The 20626-nt window shown below is 42.3% G+C and overlaps 2 protein-coding genes across 2 annotated transcripts; one reads left to right on the forward strand and one right to left on the reverse strand.

Annotated features, from left to right (window-relative positions):
* Positions 1-7583: 7583 nt before the first annotated feature.
* On the forward strand, positions 7584-10636 carry LOC108043693 (segmentation protein paired). The gene is made up of 2 exons (XM_017122504.2): positions 7584-7909; positions 8529-10636. Exons 1-2 carry the CDS (start codon positions 7843-7845, stop codon positions 10328-10330), a joined length of 1869 nt encoding a protein of 622 aa, XP_016977993.1. The 5' UTR covers positions 7584-7842; the 3' UTR covers positions 10331-10636.
* Positions 10637-16714: 6078 nt separating this feature from the next.
* LOC108043474 lies at positions 16715-18464 on the reverse strand. The gene is made up of 2 exons (XM_017122201.1): positions 18393-18464; positions 16715-17620 (listed from the first exon to the last, which is right to left on the reverse strand). Exon 2 carries the CDS (start codon positions 17592-17594, stop codon positions 16758-16760), a length of 837 nt encoding a protein of 278 aa, XP_016977690.1. The 5' UTR covers positions 17595-17620; positions 18393-18464; the 3' UTR covers positions 16715-16757.
* Between the last annotated feature and the right edge of the window lie 2162 nt (positions 18465-20626).

Genomic DNA, 20626 nt, shown 5'->3' on the forward strand with positions numbered 1-20626 from the left:
TCACTGCGAGTTAGTTGTTATCTATTAACTCCATTTATTCAGCATTTTTCTTATATAGTTGGTACCATCTCTTCAATTATTCGTACATTGATTCCTACTTAATAAATCGAATAAATGTTAAACTATTAATTATGCAATTAATATTTATTTAATTAAAAGATCTTCTAGATGCAACTGGCTTTTAGTTTGCCAATAGTATTGATATATTTGTATCTGTCTGGCCAGGATCGCGTTATCTTTTGATATTTTGGCCATGGTAAATGCGATTACAGGGATGGCAGACTTTCCTGGAAAACTCCAAGTTTTCCTTTGAAATCCGTCCCCCGAAAAAAGCGGCGAAGACAACTGCTCGCAGCCTTCCAAAAGATGAGCTGCCCGATTCCATCCACCATTGCGCAATGGGGCGAGCTCTTCATGCTCTGACAGCCATCGCTCTCCATCAAAGTGCCCATGCAAATGAGCCCTTGCGTCTGTCGCTCGCTTTCCTCCGGGGAGGGGGGCGGAGGGTCGTCTGCTCCAGATGATGTGGGTTGGTGTGGCTGCCCCTGGTCGCTGTTCTGTTTGATTAAGCGGAAATTAAGTGTGCGTTTCGGTTGCAGCCTCCCAATTCGCCATGCCCTTTTTTATCGTGAACCGCTGCACACATTTTTTATGTTCCTCGATCGATTTGGCATGTCACAATTTTTGGAGAGCTGCTGGTGCGATCTCAGTGCAATTGATTCTTATTATTTTGTGAGTAAGAAATTAGACTTAGTGAAGAAATTTGCTAAGAATTTAAAGAAGTTTTAACATGCTCCTTAAGCCCAAATTTTCTTGACTGATCTTCTAATTTTTATTGTCAATATTTTGCACACTGGGATTATATTATTATTATTATTATATAGGATAGACATGTAACTATAACATTAACAAATAAACTAATAATAATATTTTAAGAATTCATAATATATTAAATGCAGCTTTAGTTCTTAAATAAACAAAATCTTCAGCTTAAATTCGGATCAAAAGCTCTTCTTTCTTGATTCACATCCTCAATAATATAAATCTCAAGACACTTGCGGACTAATGTATAAATAATCACAGGCTCTGGATATCATTTTTCCATTTGCAATGCATTTTTAATAGAAAACGCAGCCCAGGGCCAGTGATTAATGAAACAATTGAATAATTTTATTTAAATTCGCATATATCCGATGCGAGCCGTGGCTAATGGACAAACGCCGCCGAAGATCTCAAAACACAGAATCCAAAGAAAGAGTCGAGAGCCGCGAGATGCGAGATACGAGATGTGAGAAAAACGCCACCTACTTTGTGGACTCTACTCCGAGAAAACTAATGATGTTCGTTGGATAGACCCGTATTCGAATGCATGTTCGATCCACGATCGATGCTGATCGACTACAAAGCAGAGCAATTACAAATCGGAGAACTGGACAACAGGTTGCTGGTCGATGGATGGAGGTGGAGGTGGAGGTGGGATGGGATGGGAAACGTGGATGTGGCCACGGGATGGAGACAGAGATGGAACCACTCGGCGGACCTGGCCGGAAAACAAATTAATCTTGTCGACGTCGCGGCCTCGTCACTTTCTTCGGCAGGTCGAGGGCCCAGGTGTTTGATCTCGACCTGATGCTGATCTGCTGTTGGACAACGATGGGTTGCGCCTACCTTTGCGCCTTCTGTTTAATGATCAATTTGTTGGCCTCCGTCTCAGATGTGTGCCGACAGCGTTTAGCAGTCGATTGGCCGGGATTGTTTTGTTTGGGCTCCGTTTGTTGTGCCCCAGGCTAATGAGTTTCTCGAAAGTGGGTGTATGTGGCAGGGGCTCCCCTTTTGCCCTCGGGACAAGGAAGCACAGGCATCCCTTCAGGCACAATCCTTCATGACCTGCGAAATTTTCACCAGACTGTGCGACGTCGAAATACACAGGCAAAGAATCGTTTTGATATCACTAAAGTGGAAACAACAACACTTTCATATCCTTATTTAATTTATTTATTTTAAAATAACAAATTACCCCTTGTTGATTAGTTTTGTGTGATGAATTCCCACCTATTTGAGGTGAATTACGTTGATACTAGAGCATTCTATAAGAGTTTCACTTTGCACGTTTACTAACAGTTATAGTTTCTCTTGTTTATTTATTAATCTCCAAAATAAAGCTAAACATCTTTATTTGAAAACGTATATAAAACATTTACCGAGAGTCTAATTTATTTTTGTTGTTTGAAAACAGAATCATACATTACATAAAGTTTGCTAGGAAATAGTTAATTTTTTAATAATTAATTTTATCAATTACCATAACACACTGAAGTAACAAAATTATTTAAACAAGGAATAAATCAAACAAGGGTTTGACTTTGTTAAAAGGCTACATATGTATAATATATTGAACAGATGTTAATCAATATAAAACAAGAGAGAACGCTATAGTCGGGTGCCCCGACTATCAGATACCCGTTACTCAGCTAAAGGGAGTGCGAGGGAGATGGAGATAGAAACTTTGATCACGCATAACTTTTTAACGAATGGTCCGATTTGAAAAATTTCTTCTACATTTCGATAGGTATTGATAAACACAATAAAACTGCATTTTTACTTTTCCAAAATATTAAAATTTTTAAAATCGTATATAAGCGATTGTGGGCGTTAAAGGGGGCGTGGCACCATTTTGAAACAAACTTGCGCTGCGTAGGAACTTCTAAAATATACATGCAAAATGCCAATCTTCTAGCTTTTATAGTTTCCGAGATCTCAGCGTTCATACGGACAGACAGACAGACAGACAGACAGACGGACAGACAGGCGGACAGACGGACAGACGGACATGGCTAAATCGACTCGGCTAGTGATCCTGATCAAGAATATATATACTTTATAGGGTCGGAAACGCTTCCTTCTAGCTGTTACATACTTTTGCACGAATACAATATACCCTTTTACTCTACGAGTAACGGGTATAATTATAAACTGAACTTGAAATGTGGTTTTGAAATAATAATAAAAAGAATATAGAATATGGCTAATTTTGAATATGCCTTTCTTGTACACATTCCCGTACTCCCTGAAAAAACATATTTTTGGATGAATGTGCCATGTTTTAGAATTGAAAATGATGTCCTGCTTTTCGCCCGGAGTGTTTTCCCTGAGTGCATGACGAATGTCATGCGGTCGGAGTGCCAAAACCATACGATTGTGGGCATGGGCGCGAAGTTCCTCCGATCGAGCCACATGAAATATGCTAATTTGCAGACAAAGCAGTTCTGCGGAAGCCGCCTCGCGACCCACAAACAACTAATGCCTTCAATTAGCCCGGCTAAACTGCTACCAAGAGCAAGGGTTAATCGCCCGGAGATCGGGAAAGGCCCTCAGCCATCCGCCCCCTTTTCACGGTGGGCGGGGGCTGCGTTAAGCCGCAGCGTTTTTTTCTTCGGCAGTTGGGCCGTGGCCAGGCTACCTGGGACTCCTTGGTCCTTGGCCCGGTTTAGCGAGTCCCACCCAAATGCCATGGCAAATCGTTTACAAATGTTGATCAATAAAACGTCGGGCTGTAATGCGATTATCCGCTATAATCGTGCGATCAACACTCGAGAACTTTTCCCAAATATTTGAAAAAGTCAACTGGCGATCCGCGGGATCCAGGATGCAGGATGGTCAGGATGGCCAGGATCCAGGGCCTAAGCTGGTGCGACTTTCCCTCTAATCTCGCACTTTGCCGCTATTTGTTTGCATGCTTTAGCGGGGATTTCGATTTACGATCGCTCTGGCTCCGGAGAAAACTCTGCTCGGGAGATTCTGAGGGCTGGTTTTCGGGCTGGGCCGTGACCATGACCAGGGAGCCTCTTCTGGGACTCGTATTTACTAAAACTTACTGCGGATTAGCAAAAAGTCAATCGCCGCCTGCCAGTCTGACGAACGAGTGGAAATATTTGAGGATCAACGCAGAACCGGAGGATCAACAGTCGGTTTAGGATTTAAGTTAGAAGTGCAGTTTAATGGAGGAAAATACAAATAATGAGCACTATAAATGTTGCTCTCGGCTTTATTTTATTTTTAAAGATAGATTTTTGACTAATAAAAATAAATTTATATCAAATATCAAAAAGAGCTTATCGCAGGATGGAGAGTTAGAATTTACTTACGTTAAAATCAAAAAGGAATTCATGTCCCGACAATGAAAAAATGAAAAAAAAGTTTAAAAAATTTAGGAAATTTGTGGTTGTCATTCCAATTAACCAAATATATTAGTTAGATATTTTATTAATTCAAAATTATAAGAAAAATAAACATAATATGCCTGAGTCGTAATTAATCGGTTGGATAAGATACAGTTGATACTAACTATTAAGAGTGTTTACTACAAAATTTAAATAAAATAATATGATAGACTTTGATTGACTGTAAATAAAAATGTAAACATAATATAAAAAAATGTATTTTATGTTTTTCAATACAGCCTATAGAATTAAAATCATTAGCTCTTCAATGGTATTTGATTAACATTATTTTCGTTTCAATTTGAATACCAAGAATAAGTAACTGAGAATAATATATGATGCTTTTAGACATGGCATGCCATGGTACGTTAAGATGCTATGTCCAGAAATTCCTAATTTCAAGAAATCATGGCTCTAAATAGTTCATTATCTAAGCATCCCGTAGGGCGTTCTACGAGAAGAGCCTTCTGTGGGCTGTGGGCATGGAAATTCGTCGCACACCACAGCATCCAACGGAACAGCAACAACAATCGCAAAGGGACTGATAAAGACATTAGGTGCAGGGAACGTGAAACAATCAAGGCCGTTCCAATGTGTGGCAACAGACCACATTACGTCCGGCCAAAGCGAATCGATTGCCAAACACAAACAGCAGCGGAAATCGAGAGGAGAAAGGTAGGAAAAAGTACGTTGAGATGACGACATGGTCATACCCATCAACTAAAAAATAAATATGATTAAGACACACGAAGAGTGATACTTGACTTCTTTGTTTTTAATATCTAATTATGATATAGATGGGCTTCAAATTATTACATCTATTTTTTTAAATTACTTAATTGTATTTTATTGGTAATATTTAGTCTATAGTCTGGCTAAAAAAAAATAAAAATGCAAAATGTTGTATAACTTAAAATAAATTTAAATGTATATTAAACCAACATCAAAGGTCATAGGATCACAGCTACAATTTAAAAGACAATTGCTGTTAAGCGCACTATAATTTGTTCTTTAGATTTGTTTATTTTACTTAATTAAAACCTTTTTTTAGTTTATTTTAAAATTTTTACAAATGCTTACTTATCATAAGAAGCAAACAAAAATAATATTATCTTAAAACGGCATATTTCTCATATAGTTGGGTATTGCTATTATTATTAAAGATTTGTCAATAAAAACTTGACAAAATTGTGAAATAAAATTATTATTTACACCCATCTAACTTTAAGATCCAACGGTACAGAATGAGGGAATATTAAATTCCTACAAAACTAGGGACAAATAAAACGTGGAATCTATTCAATGTTGCCATCGATTATAGCGCTATTTGTTTGCATCGATTGAGCACACGAGCCTCTCGAGGTAGATCCTCCAAATCAGATGCGATCCTAGTCTTGGAGTTTTAGTTTCGCAGGTACGAAGATCCGCTGGCGAAAGTTGACGATCACGAGGAGGATTTTCATTCATAGCACCCTGGGTGGCATCATAAAAAGTCTCTAAGCATCCTTATTCATTGCACGGATGTGTCTTCATTTTCCCGCTGGCTGATTCGTGGAAATGCGAGCGAAGCTGACTAGCTGCGTTTATGGCACCGATGCCTCCTACTGCTTCCTGCATTTCGGCCAGAACCGTTCTATTCCCTGGGTTGCGATCCTGTTGCAGGATCCTATTTTCAAACGTTGATAGGGCGAAATTAGCGTTATATGAGTGGTCTATTCAGCGTTTATTGTCTCCCTAAATTGTGAAATCAACAAGGATCGAATCGGATGGAGTATTGATCGAAACTTGAGGCGCCTATTAAGTTTATATCTGTTTTACCTCTTCAATTGAATTGTCCACGTATACCAGCTTACAATCAAGGTCACCGGCTCAAGGTCGTCCTGGTTTTTGCTATCCAGCCAGGCGAAAATGTCGGGATTCCTCACTGGGTACTCCGAACTCCTCCCGTTGGGTTTGCTTAACCAAACTCCCAACGGGCAGCCACACCGAGCAGTAGAAACCCAACCTTTGTTAACTTGCGGCCTCCGTCGTCCTTGATCTGTACATGGATCTGGATCTAGATACAGATCCTAGCCAGAAGGATGCGCCATTCGTCACGTCTCTGTGGGCCAATTTCCTCGCTGGCGTTTCGACCAGGGTCCATCATTAATTCTCCCAACACTTGGCGCTCTCTATTGTTCGCTGGTTTCTAGGCCTCGTTGTTATCCCGCTCGGCGCTTTCTTTTCCAGCGGTTTTACTTAACTTCTTTTTGAGGGCCTCTGTTGCGTGAAATTCCACAATTAATCAAACTCACGGGCAGCCCATAGAATAGGGTCGCAACGATGCCATCACCTTGAGCACCGGAGCATAATGGTTTCAAAAGCGTGACAAGGATATGCCTAATGTTGAATGTTTAATTGGAAACTAACCAAAAGAAATTAATCAATATCTGATGTTGAAATGGTATAGCTTTTGAGAACCAATCGTACGGACGTACCGTTTGATCGTACTAATTTTGTTATATTGATATTGTTTTAAACATAATTATTAGCTTGGATTCATTTATAAAATACGACACTTGCAAGTATTTTTTTTCACAAATAGTTTAGTACACAATAATCACAACATTTTGAGCTCGGTTAACCGGTTCCGTTTTCTATCTATAACTGTCAGAAAAGTGGCTGCTCTCGTGCCTTTATAAATTAAAAGCCCTAATGAGGTATCAATAAAGGATATATTACGCTTGTAAAGAGTGTTAAATGCGTACTCGATTGCATTATGAGTTCCAGTGAATATCTAATTTGATTTCCGGGGTCGAGTGGAACCCGATAGAATATCTCAAGCGAGAATAGCCTAAACCCAGGAGTGCCAGTCTTTCAAACTATTCCTGTAGTTCATTCAAAAGTGACTTGCATAGATTATATTATTGTTGATTATGTCCTTCTAACGAGGTATCAATAAAGGATATATTACGCTTGTAAAGTGTAAAATGCGTACTTGATTTCATTAGATCTACCACTTAATACAATATTTAATTTCCGGAAACCGGTGTAGCCTCCCAGAAAATAGTCTAATAGAAGTAGAATTCATGCCCAGGATTGGAATTGAGAGCCTCTGTAGAATCCATCCAAAATTCTCTCCCATTCTCCCATTTTCGTGCTGAGACGCCCCCCGGCGCTGAGCGAGATGGGTGCCATACAGAGCTATATCCGGCAGCGAGTGGGAGCGAGAGGCCGCAGCAGGGCGGTCTGCGATTGGTCCGCGTGGTGGTTACCTGCCAAGTGCCAAGTGGCAGTGGGATATGGCCGACGTCTGGGCCGGGGCTTCACAGAAAGGCAACGATCTTGGCCGGCGTTCGGATGGTGAAGTCAGTTAGGCACAGACTGCGCAACGAGTCACACCGCATCTCGTCTTCGTCTTCGCCTCCGTCTCTTCGCCTAATTGAGATTGTGCCCTCAGAAACTATTCGTTCTGAAACTAATCGGTTAATCAACACCTCGCATCGCCAACTTATGACTTTGACAGAGTGTCAACAAATCGTCTAAAATCTCAAGTGAAACCAAGTGATACACGAACTCCAAGACTGAGTTTCCGCCGGTTTTGTGCCGGGACAAATTCGCGGTTCTTGGAGCTCCAGAAACTATGACCGTAACCGCCTTTGCTGCCGCCATGCACAGACCCTTTTTCAATGGATATTCTACCATGCAAGGTAAGTGTCTTTGAATTTTATATATCATTAAGAACCAAATGTCTTTGGTAGATCTAAGGGTCCTGTAAAATCTTTCCAAGATATCAAGTTGATCGTTTCCAAACTGTCTTTGATTTCATTTGAAGCTTTCTAAGCCTTATGAGAAATACGTCTCAATTATTTTAAGGAACTCTAAAAAGCTCAAGTTCTTTTTGGATCTTTTTATCCAGAATCCTTTAGAATTGTATTCACATTGAGCTTTGTTCAAGTTCAAGTTTTTACGGACCTTATCATTCTCCTTCAGAATCGTATTCACTTTTAGCTTTGTCTTTGAGATCACAGATCTCTCACAGATCAGAAAGCATCAGATATCTCTTCCTCAACTATCCCTAAACTCGCTGCTCAAAGATCACTCAAATATCTCACTTCGATCCAAGGCCGTCGGCGACTCTCTAATGGCCATTAGTTGCTCGGCGGGAGAGTCGCGCGCCTCTGACCTTCGACCTTAGCTCCGAGTTTCCCTCTTCCCAGGAAGTCAACGCCGGTCGAAGGTGTCGTAAATCAAGTGACACGCGCTCCTCGCTACCTAGCAAATTGGAAAAGCCTCTAAAATTTCCATTTCCTCCTCTCCTCATTGCAGACATGAACAGCGGCCAGGGGCGCGTCAATCAACTAGGTGGAGTCTTCATCAACGGTCGTCCTTTGCCCAACAACATCCGTTTAAAAATCGTCGAGATGGCTGCCGACGGCATTCGGCCCTGTGTGATCTCCAGACAACTGCGCGTGTCCCACGGATGCGTTTCGAAGATCCTGAACCGATATCAGGAAACAGGCTCCATCAGACCAGGAGTGATTGGTGGCTCCAAGCCGAGGATCGCCACCCCCGAGATCGAGAACAGGATCGAGGACTACAAGCGCAGCAACCCCGGCATGTTCTCCTGGGAGATCCGGGAGAAGCTAATCCGCGAAGGCGTCTGCGACAGGAGCACGGCGCCCTCCGTCTCCGCCATTTCGCGCCTGGTGCGTGGCCGAGATGCCCCACTGGACACCGATCTGTCCTCCGCCTCGGGATCTCCGTCGGGCGGTGTTACCAAGGCTTCGAGTTCGTGCGGCTCCGATGTGTCCGGAGGCCATCACAACAACAAGCCCTCCGACGAGGACATCTCCGACTGTGAAAGTGAGCCCGGAATCGCTTTGAAGCGCAAGCAACGCCGCTGCAGGACCACCTTCTCGGCATCCCAGTTGGACGAACTGGAGCGCGCCTTCGAGCGCACCCAGTATCCCGACATTTACACCCGCGAGGAGCTGGCCCAGCGCACCAATCTCACGGAGGCACGCATCCAGGTGTGGTTCAGCAACCGGCGGGCTCGTCTCCGCAAGCAGCACACCTCGGTCTCCGCCGTGGCTCCCGGTGGAGTGTCCTCCGTCAGCCATGTGCCGACAGCCACCTCGCTGCCCAGCGTGGTCTCCAGTGTGCCCAGCATGGCCCCGCTGGCCATGATGCCGGGATCCCTGGACGCTGCCTCCGTGCCCCTCTACCAGCAGCAGTACGACTTCTACGGCAGTGCCGCCAACATCTCCATTTCCGCCGCCGCCGCCGCTCCCATGGGCAGCAGCAATCTCTCGCCGGGAATCACGACCACTCCGCCGCTCCACCACCAGTTCTACAACCCGAACGGGAGCACGGCCAGCTACATAATGGCGGGAGAGGCGGCGGGCAACACCACACCCACCGGCAACATCATCGTGTCCAGCTACGAGACGCAGTTGGGCTCTGTTTACGGAACCGAAGCGGATGCCCACCAGACGATGCCGCGCAACGAGAGTCCCAACGAGTCGGTGTCCTCCGCCTTTGGCCAGCTGCCGCCCACACCCAACAGCCTCTCGGCTGTGGTCAGTGGTGGCGGGGTGACCTCCAGTGGAGGCGCTGCGGGCGTCGATCCCTCGCAGTCGCTGGCCAACGCCAGTGCTGGCAGTGAGGAGCTGTCCGCAGGCCTGAAGGTGGAAACGGCGGATCTAGTGGCGGCCAGTCAGTCGCAGTTGTACGGGGGATGGAGTTCCATGCAGGCGCTGCGTCCCAATGCCCCACTTTCGCCGGAGGACTCGCTGAACTCCACCAGCTCCACGAGTCAGGCTCTGGAGATGACCACCCACCAGATGTTCCACCCGTATCAGCATGCGCCCCAGTATGCCACCTATCCTTCGGCCCCGGGACATGCCCACTCGCATCCGCATCACGGACATCCGCATGCCCATGCCCCACATCCGCATGCACATCCGCATGCGCATCCGCAGTACGCAGGCGGCCATCCGCACTATCCGCCACCCACTTCGTCGTCGCACTTCATGCCGCAGAACTTCAATGCCGCCGCCTTCTCATCGCCCTCGAAGGTCAACTACACAACGATGCCGCCACAGCCGTTCTATCACTCCTGGTACTGAAACGGATCCTCCACCACCACCACCTCCTCCTCCAGGAGCAGGAGCAGGTGTCGCCAGGTCCCTGGAACAAGCCGCCAAAGATGTACATACATAGCAGGGGAGAAACATGAAAATAACATTTTTGTGTGGGGCAGTACTGACGTTTTCCATGTGGGAAAACATCTGACAGACTCGCCCCCAAAATAGTTCCAATTCGTAGAGCTAAGTAGACCTAGTAAATAGTACCCACTAAGGTTTAGGACATAAGACGAATAGAATAAGTAGCAAGTGCCTTGAAAATAAATATCTATGCTAATTTATCCCGTATTCCAAGATCTTTCACTCGAAATCCTCGAATCCATTCAGCAGCCTTGACACGCTTCTGTTCGCAGCGGGAAATGGGAAATCCTATGGGCCATTAGAGCCTTTAAGTAGCTGCGCTTTCCACGGACCTGGCTGGAGATCTCAACAGCCACCCCGGGAAACAGGACTCCTCTCGGAACTGCTGATCAAGCTGTGAGGGGTCGCTTAGTTTCCGGAAAAAGAGAAAACTGCCGAAACGGAAAACATCCTATCAGAAGAGCGAAGACAACTCCAACCAAGGTGTTAATTGGCCCCTCGATTCCATCGAACAGAGTAATTGCCCTCGTTCGGACTTACCTCAAATTCACACCTCATCTTCGGGGATCAGCCCATCCTACGTGTCTGAGCGATGGCAATTGATGAAGTCATTATCCTTGAGTCCTCACCTCCAGACGGCTCAGACAGCCTAAATCAGTGGCTCTATTATTTTAATCTAGAAAAAACTCCTAGTCGCTGTTTGTTTTCCTCTGACCAGAGAGAGAAAAGTAAATATTGACTTTACAATCGACATAGGAATCTGCGAGTGGTAGGTTTTCCAGGTAGACCGAAAGATTAGCAAGGAAAATTGCACAAAATCCATTTAGATCTAGTTGATTTCGTTCTTTCAAAGACCATAATCCCCCGATTGAGATTCCCATCTTGTTATCTGACGTCCTAGGCCATTTGTAGACAACATCTAATGCCAATTTAATAGCGCCCAAAGTCGCCAACTGGGCTAATAAACCAATTACGATTTAATTCGTTACCCACTGAGCTGGGGAGAAAATTCTCAGCAACAGTAGCAAAGAAAGCTTCGATCGGGAAACGATTAATCCGAAATATTACGCATTAATTTTCGGTAGCGATACAAAAATTACCCAGCAAAGCTGCGAGAGGAAAAGCTCGGCGATGTAACCTCCAAAACGCAGAGGCTGCCGTGGCGATAATGGAAGTTGGGGCTACGGCTACCCAGAGATCATGGACAGGCCGATCTCCCTGCTCCCCAACTCTGGCACTCTGGCATTATGCCCTCCCCTAAGCCGTGATTAATGAGCTGACAAAGTGTTGAACATCAAAGGCAGGGAAAACAGTAATTTACAACGACGCGACTCGAGATGAAATTTAATTTAGTTTTTTATTAATTGTTGCTGTGGATGTCGGTCGGATCTGGGGCAGGTCCCGATGGAGATCTACCTGCCGATGATCCGATGATGAACCAATAAACCCAGGCGTTGCCTGGCACATAAGCAGCGCAAAACCTCAAAATATTTACTCGACAGCAAGGTGGACTAACCCAAGAAGGGGATTTGTGAGTTTGCGAATCAAAATTTGCAGTTCCAGGAGGCGATCGGTCAAAGGTTGCGAAAGGATTTGTAGCGTCAGTGCTGGCTGTCTCGCTCGCACTCGCCACTTCGCACTGCCAGGATTAGGCCGTTTCGGAAATAATCCTTTGCTGCCAGGAAGAATGCAGTAAACGGCGCACAGCCCTCCGGCCAGGTCAACTCGTTTTCGGCCCGTTTACGACGGAGTCATAAACTTTTATTTGCTGTCATTCTTCGTCCTCGTGCGCGGTGCTCATCGCTCAGCCAGGACACGAACCCCTTTCCTCGCAGGATAAAGGGTCCTTTCGACGGCAAGAGTTAAGCCAGGAGAGTAGGAAAGGCTTAGCTTTCAGTCAGTCAGTCAGTCACTCGAACGCAGTCAAAGTCAGGTAGAGGTTCTATGTCGGGATAGGTAGAGCCCTGTCTGCTGATTTCCGAGCTGCAGCGATAATCCCTGCTAATGAGGTGTCCTGTACAAAGCAGAGCTGAAGATATTGGGATGGCCAAGTTGGATGAAAGTCCGAAAGTCAAGGATAATAGAGGAATAAAGGGGATTACAGAAAATGTATCGAGAAATCCAATTGAATGAAGCAATTATGCTTACAGAAATAATTATAGGCTTAACAAGAAAAGGATGGCTCTATAGACATGGAATCGCAACATCGAATTATTATATTCGAATAGAAAATATACCTTAATATTCATAGAATAATTTTGAAGGTGAATTCACCAATTTTCAAAGTTGTATCATTTTTGGGAACATTTTATTCATATACATTAAAATCGAGTTCTAGAATACATTTTTTTAATGCAATGCCCTTATATCACTTGATTAAACAAAAATCAACCTAATCTAACATGCTAAAAAATCATAATTATGAATAAATCAAAAATAAATGATAGCCTTTAGAATTTAAGCATAATATAAATTGCATAACTATATTAAAAACTTTCAGAATAAGTTCATAAATCTTCAATGGGTGTCGATTGAAAAAAAGAGTTCCATTATGCCAAATAAAACTTATTTATAAGTGAGTTAAATTAGTTATTGAAATATAACAAAAATTGTTTCAAGGATCTTTCCAGTTCTAGGAGCTGATTGAGATATTATGATTGTCATACGCAGATACCCCCTGAGATTCATTTGTCAACAGCTACACTTGCACACCACGAACCGTCCAAACAGATTCCAGCCGTATTGGCAAACATTTGGTTTGGCCTGTTGGCCCAACTACTCGTACTGTGATCCCTGTCATCGCCGCTGCAGAAGGAGATCGAGGAAGGTACCTTCGACCTCGAGTTATCCCACTGACTTGCAACGGGCTGGGAGTCGAGCGCATGCTGTTAGCGCACAAATTGATTTGTCAGATCGGGGCGCACAAGGACATTGCCATCATTAACGATGATTGCCCAGGACCCTAGGCCTCTAGGACGAAGGTCGTTGCGCAGTCGGTGCCAACGACTTGGACTTTGGACATTGTCAACACTTTGCGTACCACCAACTGTTTCTGTTGCTCTTTCGCCGTCTCTTTCGTTTGCCGGCTAGCCGTCTCTTTCGCAGCGAAATAGTTGGAGTTTTATTAATAAACACCTTGCTGGAGGGAAAACGGGATGGCTGTATGTCCCACTCCCTCTTTGATCTTTCGAAGTCGCTCGTAATCGATTTGGAATGCCTGGCGGGACCTCTTGCTCCTTCGCCTTCTCCTTTGACAACTTGTCAGCTTCCTTTCGGCATCTGCGCCCAGCAAGTGTCTTCTGTCCAAGTCGGCTGCTGAGCGGTTCCATCGCACTCGGAGTGCCAAAGTTAACGTGGCCGGAACGGTTACGCTACTTTCCACCAATTAAGCGGAGCTGCCAGCCGGATTGGCTGTCTAATTTAAGTTGTATTGGAACTGGGAATTGGATATGTAAAAGATGCTCGACTGGGGGGTTAATAGGGTGTGGCATTGTGAGCTAAGGTGGCGAAAATAACTTCGTATCTTTGCATAATCTAACCTTGATCATTTTGGTAGAAAGAAAACCCTTAATTGGGTTTATAAATTGCTCAAAATTTTCCTCAGTTTGTCGGCAAATTATAATCAGTTAGTAATTTAATTAAAATGTTTTAGGCGTTAAGTTATTTTGTTTATCTAGTCAGTAAAAAAGTTCTATGTACAGTTTAACCTCGCCAAATATAACAAAATTAATTGTGAATATAAACAAAAAATTAGCTCTACAAATATTAAATTCTTTGTTATAAATAACATTCAAAATATGTCCTTTAATAATAAGCAAATATAAGATTGAACGAATAAAGTCGGAAGATGACCAATTCCAATTTTAATTAAGGCTGTACATGAAATTAGTTAAAAGTAACCAACTTATTTATTATTTAAACCGTATGTAACGTTTTGCCTAGGTGTTAACGTTATTTCTGGTACCATCACTTCTTATTTAATCCCTTTTAAATACTCCCCATTTGCAAAAGATACCATCTGAAAGCTCGATTTCAGCTTGTTGCATTTACCTTCCGCCCTCGACAGGTGTCCTGACTGCCCCTTACCTCATGGCCACATACAATAGAACAAAGCCCATTTCATGTACATTATAAGCAGTCTAAGCCATCCAATTGAGCATTTGGCCAAATGGTAATGCGCTCGCCTCTATGTCGACATTATTATTAATGATAAGCACAAGTCGCCCTTTCGCAGCGGCGGGGAAAACAATGGAGAACTCTATTTTATACACTGAGAATGATACAGTGAGTTATATCTCATTTTAATTTAGTTTTCTATAATTAAATTCAAAAATTTAAATCAATTGAATCTTGAAATAGTAATATACATTTAAGACACTCATGAATTTATAAGTTTGTTAGAGTAAGCGACAGCACTGGATTTAAAATTTAAGGATTAAATTATTTTATAATCATAAAAAAACATTTTAAGAACTTTTACAAAACTAATAGTTTCTTTTATTTAAAAATATAACATTTTAAGTTTTAACTTCTATAAGTTGTGTTAAACTTGAAAACGTCAAAAAAGCTAAAATAGCGTGACCACCAGGAATAGTTTTACCGTTCAGAAATTACACAATGTGAGTGTAAAATATCTTAAAATTTAAAGGACATAATTAGTAAATTCCAAGTAATTAATCATTTTTATTTTTCCGTGTCCAGGGCTCTTAGTTCGATTTCGATTTTGAATGTAGGAAAAGCGCGCTGTTCTTATCGCGGGGTTTTTTCGGGGGGAACTCGCATATTAATGGTTCATTACGGTGACCCGCTGGCCCGATCCGCTGTCGACCTGGCCCGGACATGGACGCAGCCCTGGGTGCAGGCCCCAGCTTCAAAGAGTAGCTCCTTGTGGACTCGGTTCGCTTGGGGTTTCGATGGCTTTGTTTTGTGCCGCGATTGTTGGCCGGTACTGGGACTTCCACTGACGCCTGGCGTGACGGTTTTAATTTTATTTTATTATTATGTATATGGTGGCGCAGGGTGCTTGCGGTCTATGGCAGCCCGCCACCCCACTTCCCTCTCCCCCTCTGCCCCGTGTACCTGGGCATTTTATCATGAACTTGTTTTTATGACCGGGTCTTGGCGGGCTGCCTCGTAATTAGTTGGGGGCTCCTGTGGCAGCGCCACCTACCGGCCGTGGCGGGAGTAACGAACGACATTGCCCGACATTTTCAGGCCCCAAAGCTAATGAAGCAACAGCCCAAGCCCCCAAAAGTCCCCTTATACCCCTTATGCCCCTCAGACTTTCAGGCTTCACGGACGCGTGCAAATTCCATTGAAAAAGGAGTTAAACTCCGCTTTTTATTCTTTGGCTGTTTGGCTCTATCTGCATTGGCCCCGCAATTTACGTGGTTTGTATTTTGTTTCTTGGCTTCTTTTGTATTATTTTGCAGTTCCGCTGAGTTCCCCAGAGTCGAGGCTCCACACACATTGTGGCAAGCTAAAGTTGGCGCGGCAGCCACTAATTTTGTATGCGGAAATTGGAGTTTGACATGTGCCCATGAGGGCTTGAGTTGGGATACTTTGATAGTTTAAGGGAGTTTGCTAAGTAAATTATCGCCAAGCTAGCATTACACTCTATTACATTTTTAGGTATTTTTCAACGCCTTACTTAAATTTTTGAAAGTGGAGTTTTTGTTAGCTAACAAAATATAAATAACACACTTAATTTATTTTCTACTATCTTAGCTTTTTATCCAATTTTGTTTAGAGCAATAGTTTTGACTATTGATTGCATTTAACGAATATTATTTTCAAAATATGAACTTTTTAGATATAAAATTAAATATTGTAAAATATATTGTATTTTCAAATAAATTTTGTAATATATTTAAATTTTAATATTAATAATCATTTTTAAAATTCAATTTTTGATTGTAAAATGACTCAAAAAATACTTAAACTTGAATCTTAAGGACTTTTCAACTTTAAATAGATCTCTAATTTAATGCTTAGTAAATTAATTTCAGTTATGTTAACCATATCTTTAAACTATAAATGCAAAACGGACTAAACTCTCACTTTTAACCAAACTCGTCTTTATATTGTAAGTATTTACTTAGTATATGTACATAAATGTCAAACTTACCAAAACAAAGTAAGACGAAACTGGAAGGAAGAATTGTTTATTTATAGTATAGAAAATAGTTCAAGAATAACAAGTATTCATATTCTTCATCCCATTTAACAGTTCAATTTAAAGTCTTAAACGAAACCTTTGATGTTTTTAAATAATGGACCCTAATTGTAGTAAGCGTAGAAAATATATACAAAAACTTAAGCAGATGGCTCAGAAAACCGCCGAGCGGCATCGTCGGAGTTCTGATTTCTTTTCCTCCACCGTGTCCACTCCGAATCCAGGCCAGAGCGTATCCGGCGGTTTATTCCATCGTACAAAGTACGTTTTGTGGACGGCAGCCAGCTGGGGCTTGGATTTTCCACGAGAATGATTCAGACGCCGGCGGAAGGGCCAGAGGAACCAGTGGAGTGGTCCCCGACTTGTGGAAGGGACCTGCAACTGTCCAGGAACCACCGATTGGATCGCCTCTAGCTGCAGGGTGGGATGCGGTTGCTCCACTATCGCGGGAACTTCCTGAGGAGCCTGACTTGGCGTATTAGAAAGTCTGATACTAGATTCAAAAACCTCAATCTCGTCCTGGTCGCGCGTTGACCAGGGCTGCAAGCAGGTGGACTTCGCCGGAGATGACTGCTCATCCGCTTCCTCTAGAATGGGGGAAACCCGGCTGCCGCGGTTACATTTAAAGCACCGCGGAATCTTTGACTTTAACGGAGGAGGAGAAGGATCTGGGGGCGGCATCTTTACCAGGATGAAGTGATCATTCAGCAAGCAGACATCTGACACCTTCTCGTACTTGGGCTCCTCGCCGAAGAAGGCATCCAAGTCCACGTTTTGCTGGTAGATGCGGTAATCCTCCCCAAAAGGATTCGGCTGCTCCCGCTGCTGTTCCAACAGACTCGGCTTGCGGCATTTTCCGATGGGCTGGACAGGATGGGATAGCCTCCAGACCAATGGCGAACATCTGCTTGGAGGCCTGCTCATGAGGCTGTGGCGCGACGAAAGGATCCTAGCAAAGATTGCCCCATAAAGGCGCTGCTGTAGGAACATCCTGACTGATTTGTTGATAGGTAGACCTGTCAAGGGTTGATATGGCAGTAATCTATTTAAACCAGACATGACATTAAGAGGATAGAGTGGGAGATGGGTGAAATCGCTTGCATACTTTTAGGCTTATTATAAAACGAAACTCTTTTATTTTTGTATTTTTACCTTCGTGTTTCCGATTCTCTGAGAATTTAACTTAGAACTAAGAATCAATTATCTAGGCGTTATGTTTAGCAAATAAAAAAAAAAGGAATTTATATACTTTTGAAAAATTGGCTTGTAAAAAACGTCCTGTTTTGTTTGTTTTTAGCCCCCAACATAAGATAATTTTTTTATGGATATTCATGATTTAAGAAACTTTATAAAAACTTTGTATTGAAAAGCTTGTAATAAAAAGTAATTTAAGGACATAGTTGGCATAAATAACTTTCTTCTTGCAGATCTTTCACGGGGGCCTAAAGAAGGTCAGGCTTAGATTTGGTTTTGGACAGAAGTTACACGAAATTGGCTGGCAGTTTTCTTGTCGGACAGGCACATTATCCTTCGTTTGACTTTTGACACTGCACTTGGCCGAGAATAGGAAAAAGGAAGGAAGAGGCAGACAGGCGTCGAGAGTCCTTCGCTGGCTTGTTACTCGGCGCTGCTACCAATGCCAACAGCAACAACTGGCCGTATTCTATGCCCCACGAAAACAAAAGTTATATTTATTATTTTGACAGGTAAACAAATCACGAGCTCACCGCACTCACACAGACACAAACCGAGGGGAAAACAAGAAAATGTAGGCAAGGAGACACTCACATTTCAAAGCTCCCCTTTCGCGGTCTTCTTCTTGCTTCCGGTTTCCGCTTTCCGCACTCGATTGGCCGTTGTTTCCCGCTTGGCTCAACGACGGCAACTGAAGCCGCCTTTCAGGCCGCCGCCGACTGCAGCACAGCCACTTGCGTGGCCAATTAAGTACCCTACAAAGCTGGCGAGTACTGCCGAATCTTCAGACAACTTGCTCTGCCTTAGTGTAAAATAATACTAGGTGTCATTAACTAGAAACTATATGAAAACATTGTATTGAAAAGGTTGTAGCAAAAAGGAAAAAAGTCATTTCATGACATAGTTACTTAGAAAACTGTTTTAAAACAATTTTAATTATAAATGATTGGCTTATAGCTCTTGTCTATAAGTACGATTTCAATTAAATTAATATATATTGTTATATATATGTAATCAAATTAGTTTTATGCTCATTTGTTATAGGGTATTATTGTTTCGCGTTCCGTAAAATCACTAACTTTCACTTTTTGTTGTGCATGTTAATGGAAGGACAAACAGACGAATTGATGGTTGACAATAAGCAAAACATACCAAGTGCAATGTTTTTTAATATGTATACCAATAAAGAACATGTTACGTTAATGGAACATGTGTAGGTACATAGCAACAAATGCTATTCAATGTCAAGGCTCAATGAGTTTTCACTTTGTTCAGGGCAATTTTTCTAAGATTTAATAATGGTGTTTTAGTTTTTTGTAAAAATAAAAAATGTTTATTGTTGAGAGCACAACAAAAAAAAAAGCTTCATCATGCTATATATTATTTCTCATTTGCATTTTTCAACGTATAGTATATGAGGTATGGCTCAAGTAACAATCGTACACATGCCGCATTAGTGGCTATTTTCAACATGATCAGATCAGATATACATATAGTATATACTTGGTCAATTCCATAAGCTTTCCACCCTTTTGGGCTCGCGCAATTCCAAACTTATGCCTCAACTTATTCAGGTGCCTGACATGTCATATTGATTGTTAATGCACGCCACATCGATAAGTCAAATGAAAGCAGAAAAGCAAGGTGGTAGAATAGAAGGGGAGGGTGGAAAGGAACCGTAAAGACTAAACATTAAGCAACAAGCTGGCTGCCGCCTAATAACCCCACCCATTAATCACCGGGAGTGGGCGGGGCTGGGGGAAGTACATAATAGGCAGAACTTTTTTGTTTACTTTGATTTGTGCTCAGACCGATTTTTGAAGTGACAGGCTGGGCGTTAATATTTGTTCTCTGTTCAGACTGAGTAGCTCACATTTATTCTTAAACATATTTGATTTGTTACATTGTTGACAAACCAACCAGTTTTCAGAAACAAACCATTTAAATGTAAATGTATACATTGTGTATAAAAGTTACAATATTAATTAACAGTCTGCAAAGTGCAATTGTAGCTAGTGATTTTTTCTCATGTGTATTGATGTTGGTTGATGTTGCACTCAGAATTGACACCAATTATGTGAACGGGTCGTCGATCGCGTTAAATTGAACGGCAAATGCGGGGAGAGCCCTTCGATGACCTTCCCCCAAGCAGATAATAAAACAAGAAATCGATTGTCCCGACCATGGGATACCTGCTACTAACGAATCTTTAAAAAATATATTACATACCTATAGGCATTGAGTAACACAGATTTAGATTTCTAAGCTGTCAATGCAAACAAAATGAAAAAAATTGAACTCAAATTTTAAGGTCCTGCTCTCGCTCACTTAAACAGACAAATAAAATGTTACAATTCAGCTTTTTTTACTAGTTTTTGAACGAGACTAATGAGTACAAAATTTCAACTGGCATACGTATCGTATGAGTAATTTTTATAAAACTCAAAATTTAATTTTTTGATTTCGATTTAGTTTATTGTACACCAAAATCTACCGGTAAAAAAAAAGTTTTTTTGGACCACCCTAATGTATTATGTATATAATTTATATGTATATAATTTATATGTTCGGATACCTATCATTCAACTTTTACTTATTGTGCACAACCACAATACACCCTTATTCTCAACAAGTGATAAGTATGTAAACAAAAGGGAAATAAAGCAAAAATAAGATGCAGAGTAAAAGTGAAATTCGATAAAAAAATACACACATACATAAACTCTGATTATCAGCTCAGCCAAGGACAGGACGGCATAAGGGCATTATCCAGATGTCGCTCCGGCGCTCCCTTTCCCTTGTTTATGATCACTGAACTTGAACTTGGA

The sequence above is a fragment of the Drosophila rhopaloa genome, unplaced genomic scaffold (assembly GCF_018152115.1).
Source record: "Drosophila rhopaloa isolate 14029-0021.01 unplaced genomic scaffold, ASM1815211v1 contig_2, whole genome shotgun sequence".
Classification (NCBI taxonomy): Eukaryota; Metazoa; Arthropoda; class Insecta; order Diptera; family Drosophilidae; genus Drosophila; species Drosophila rhopaloa.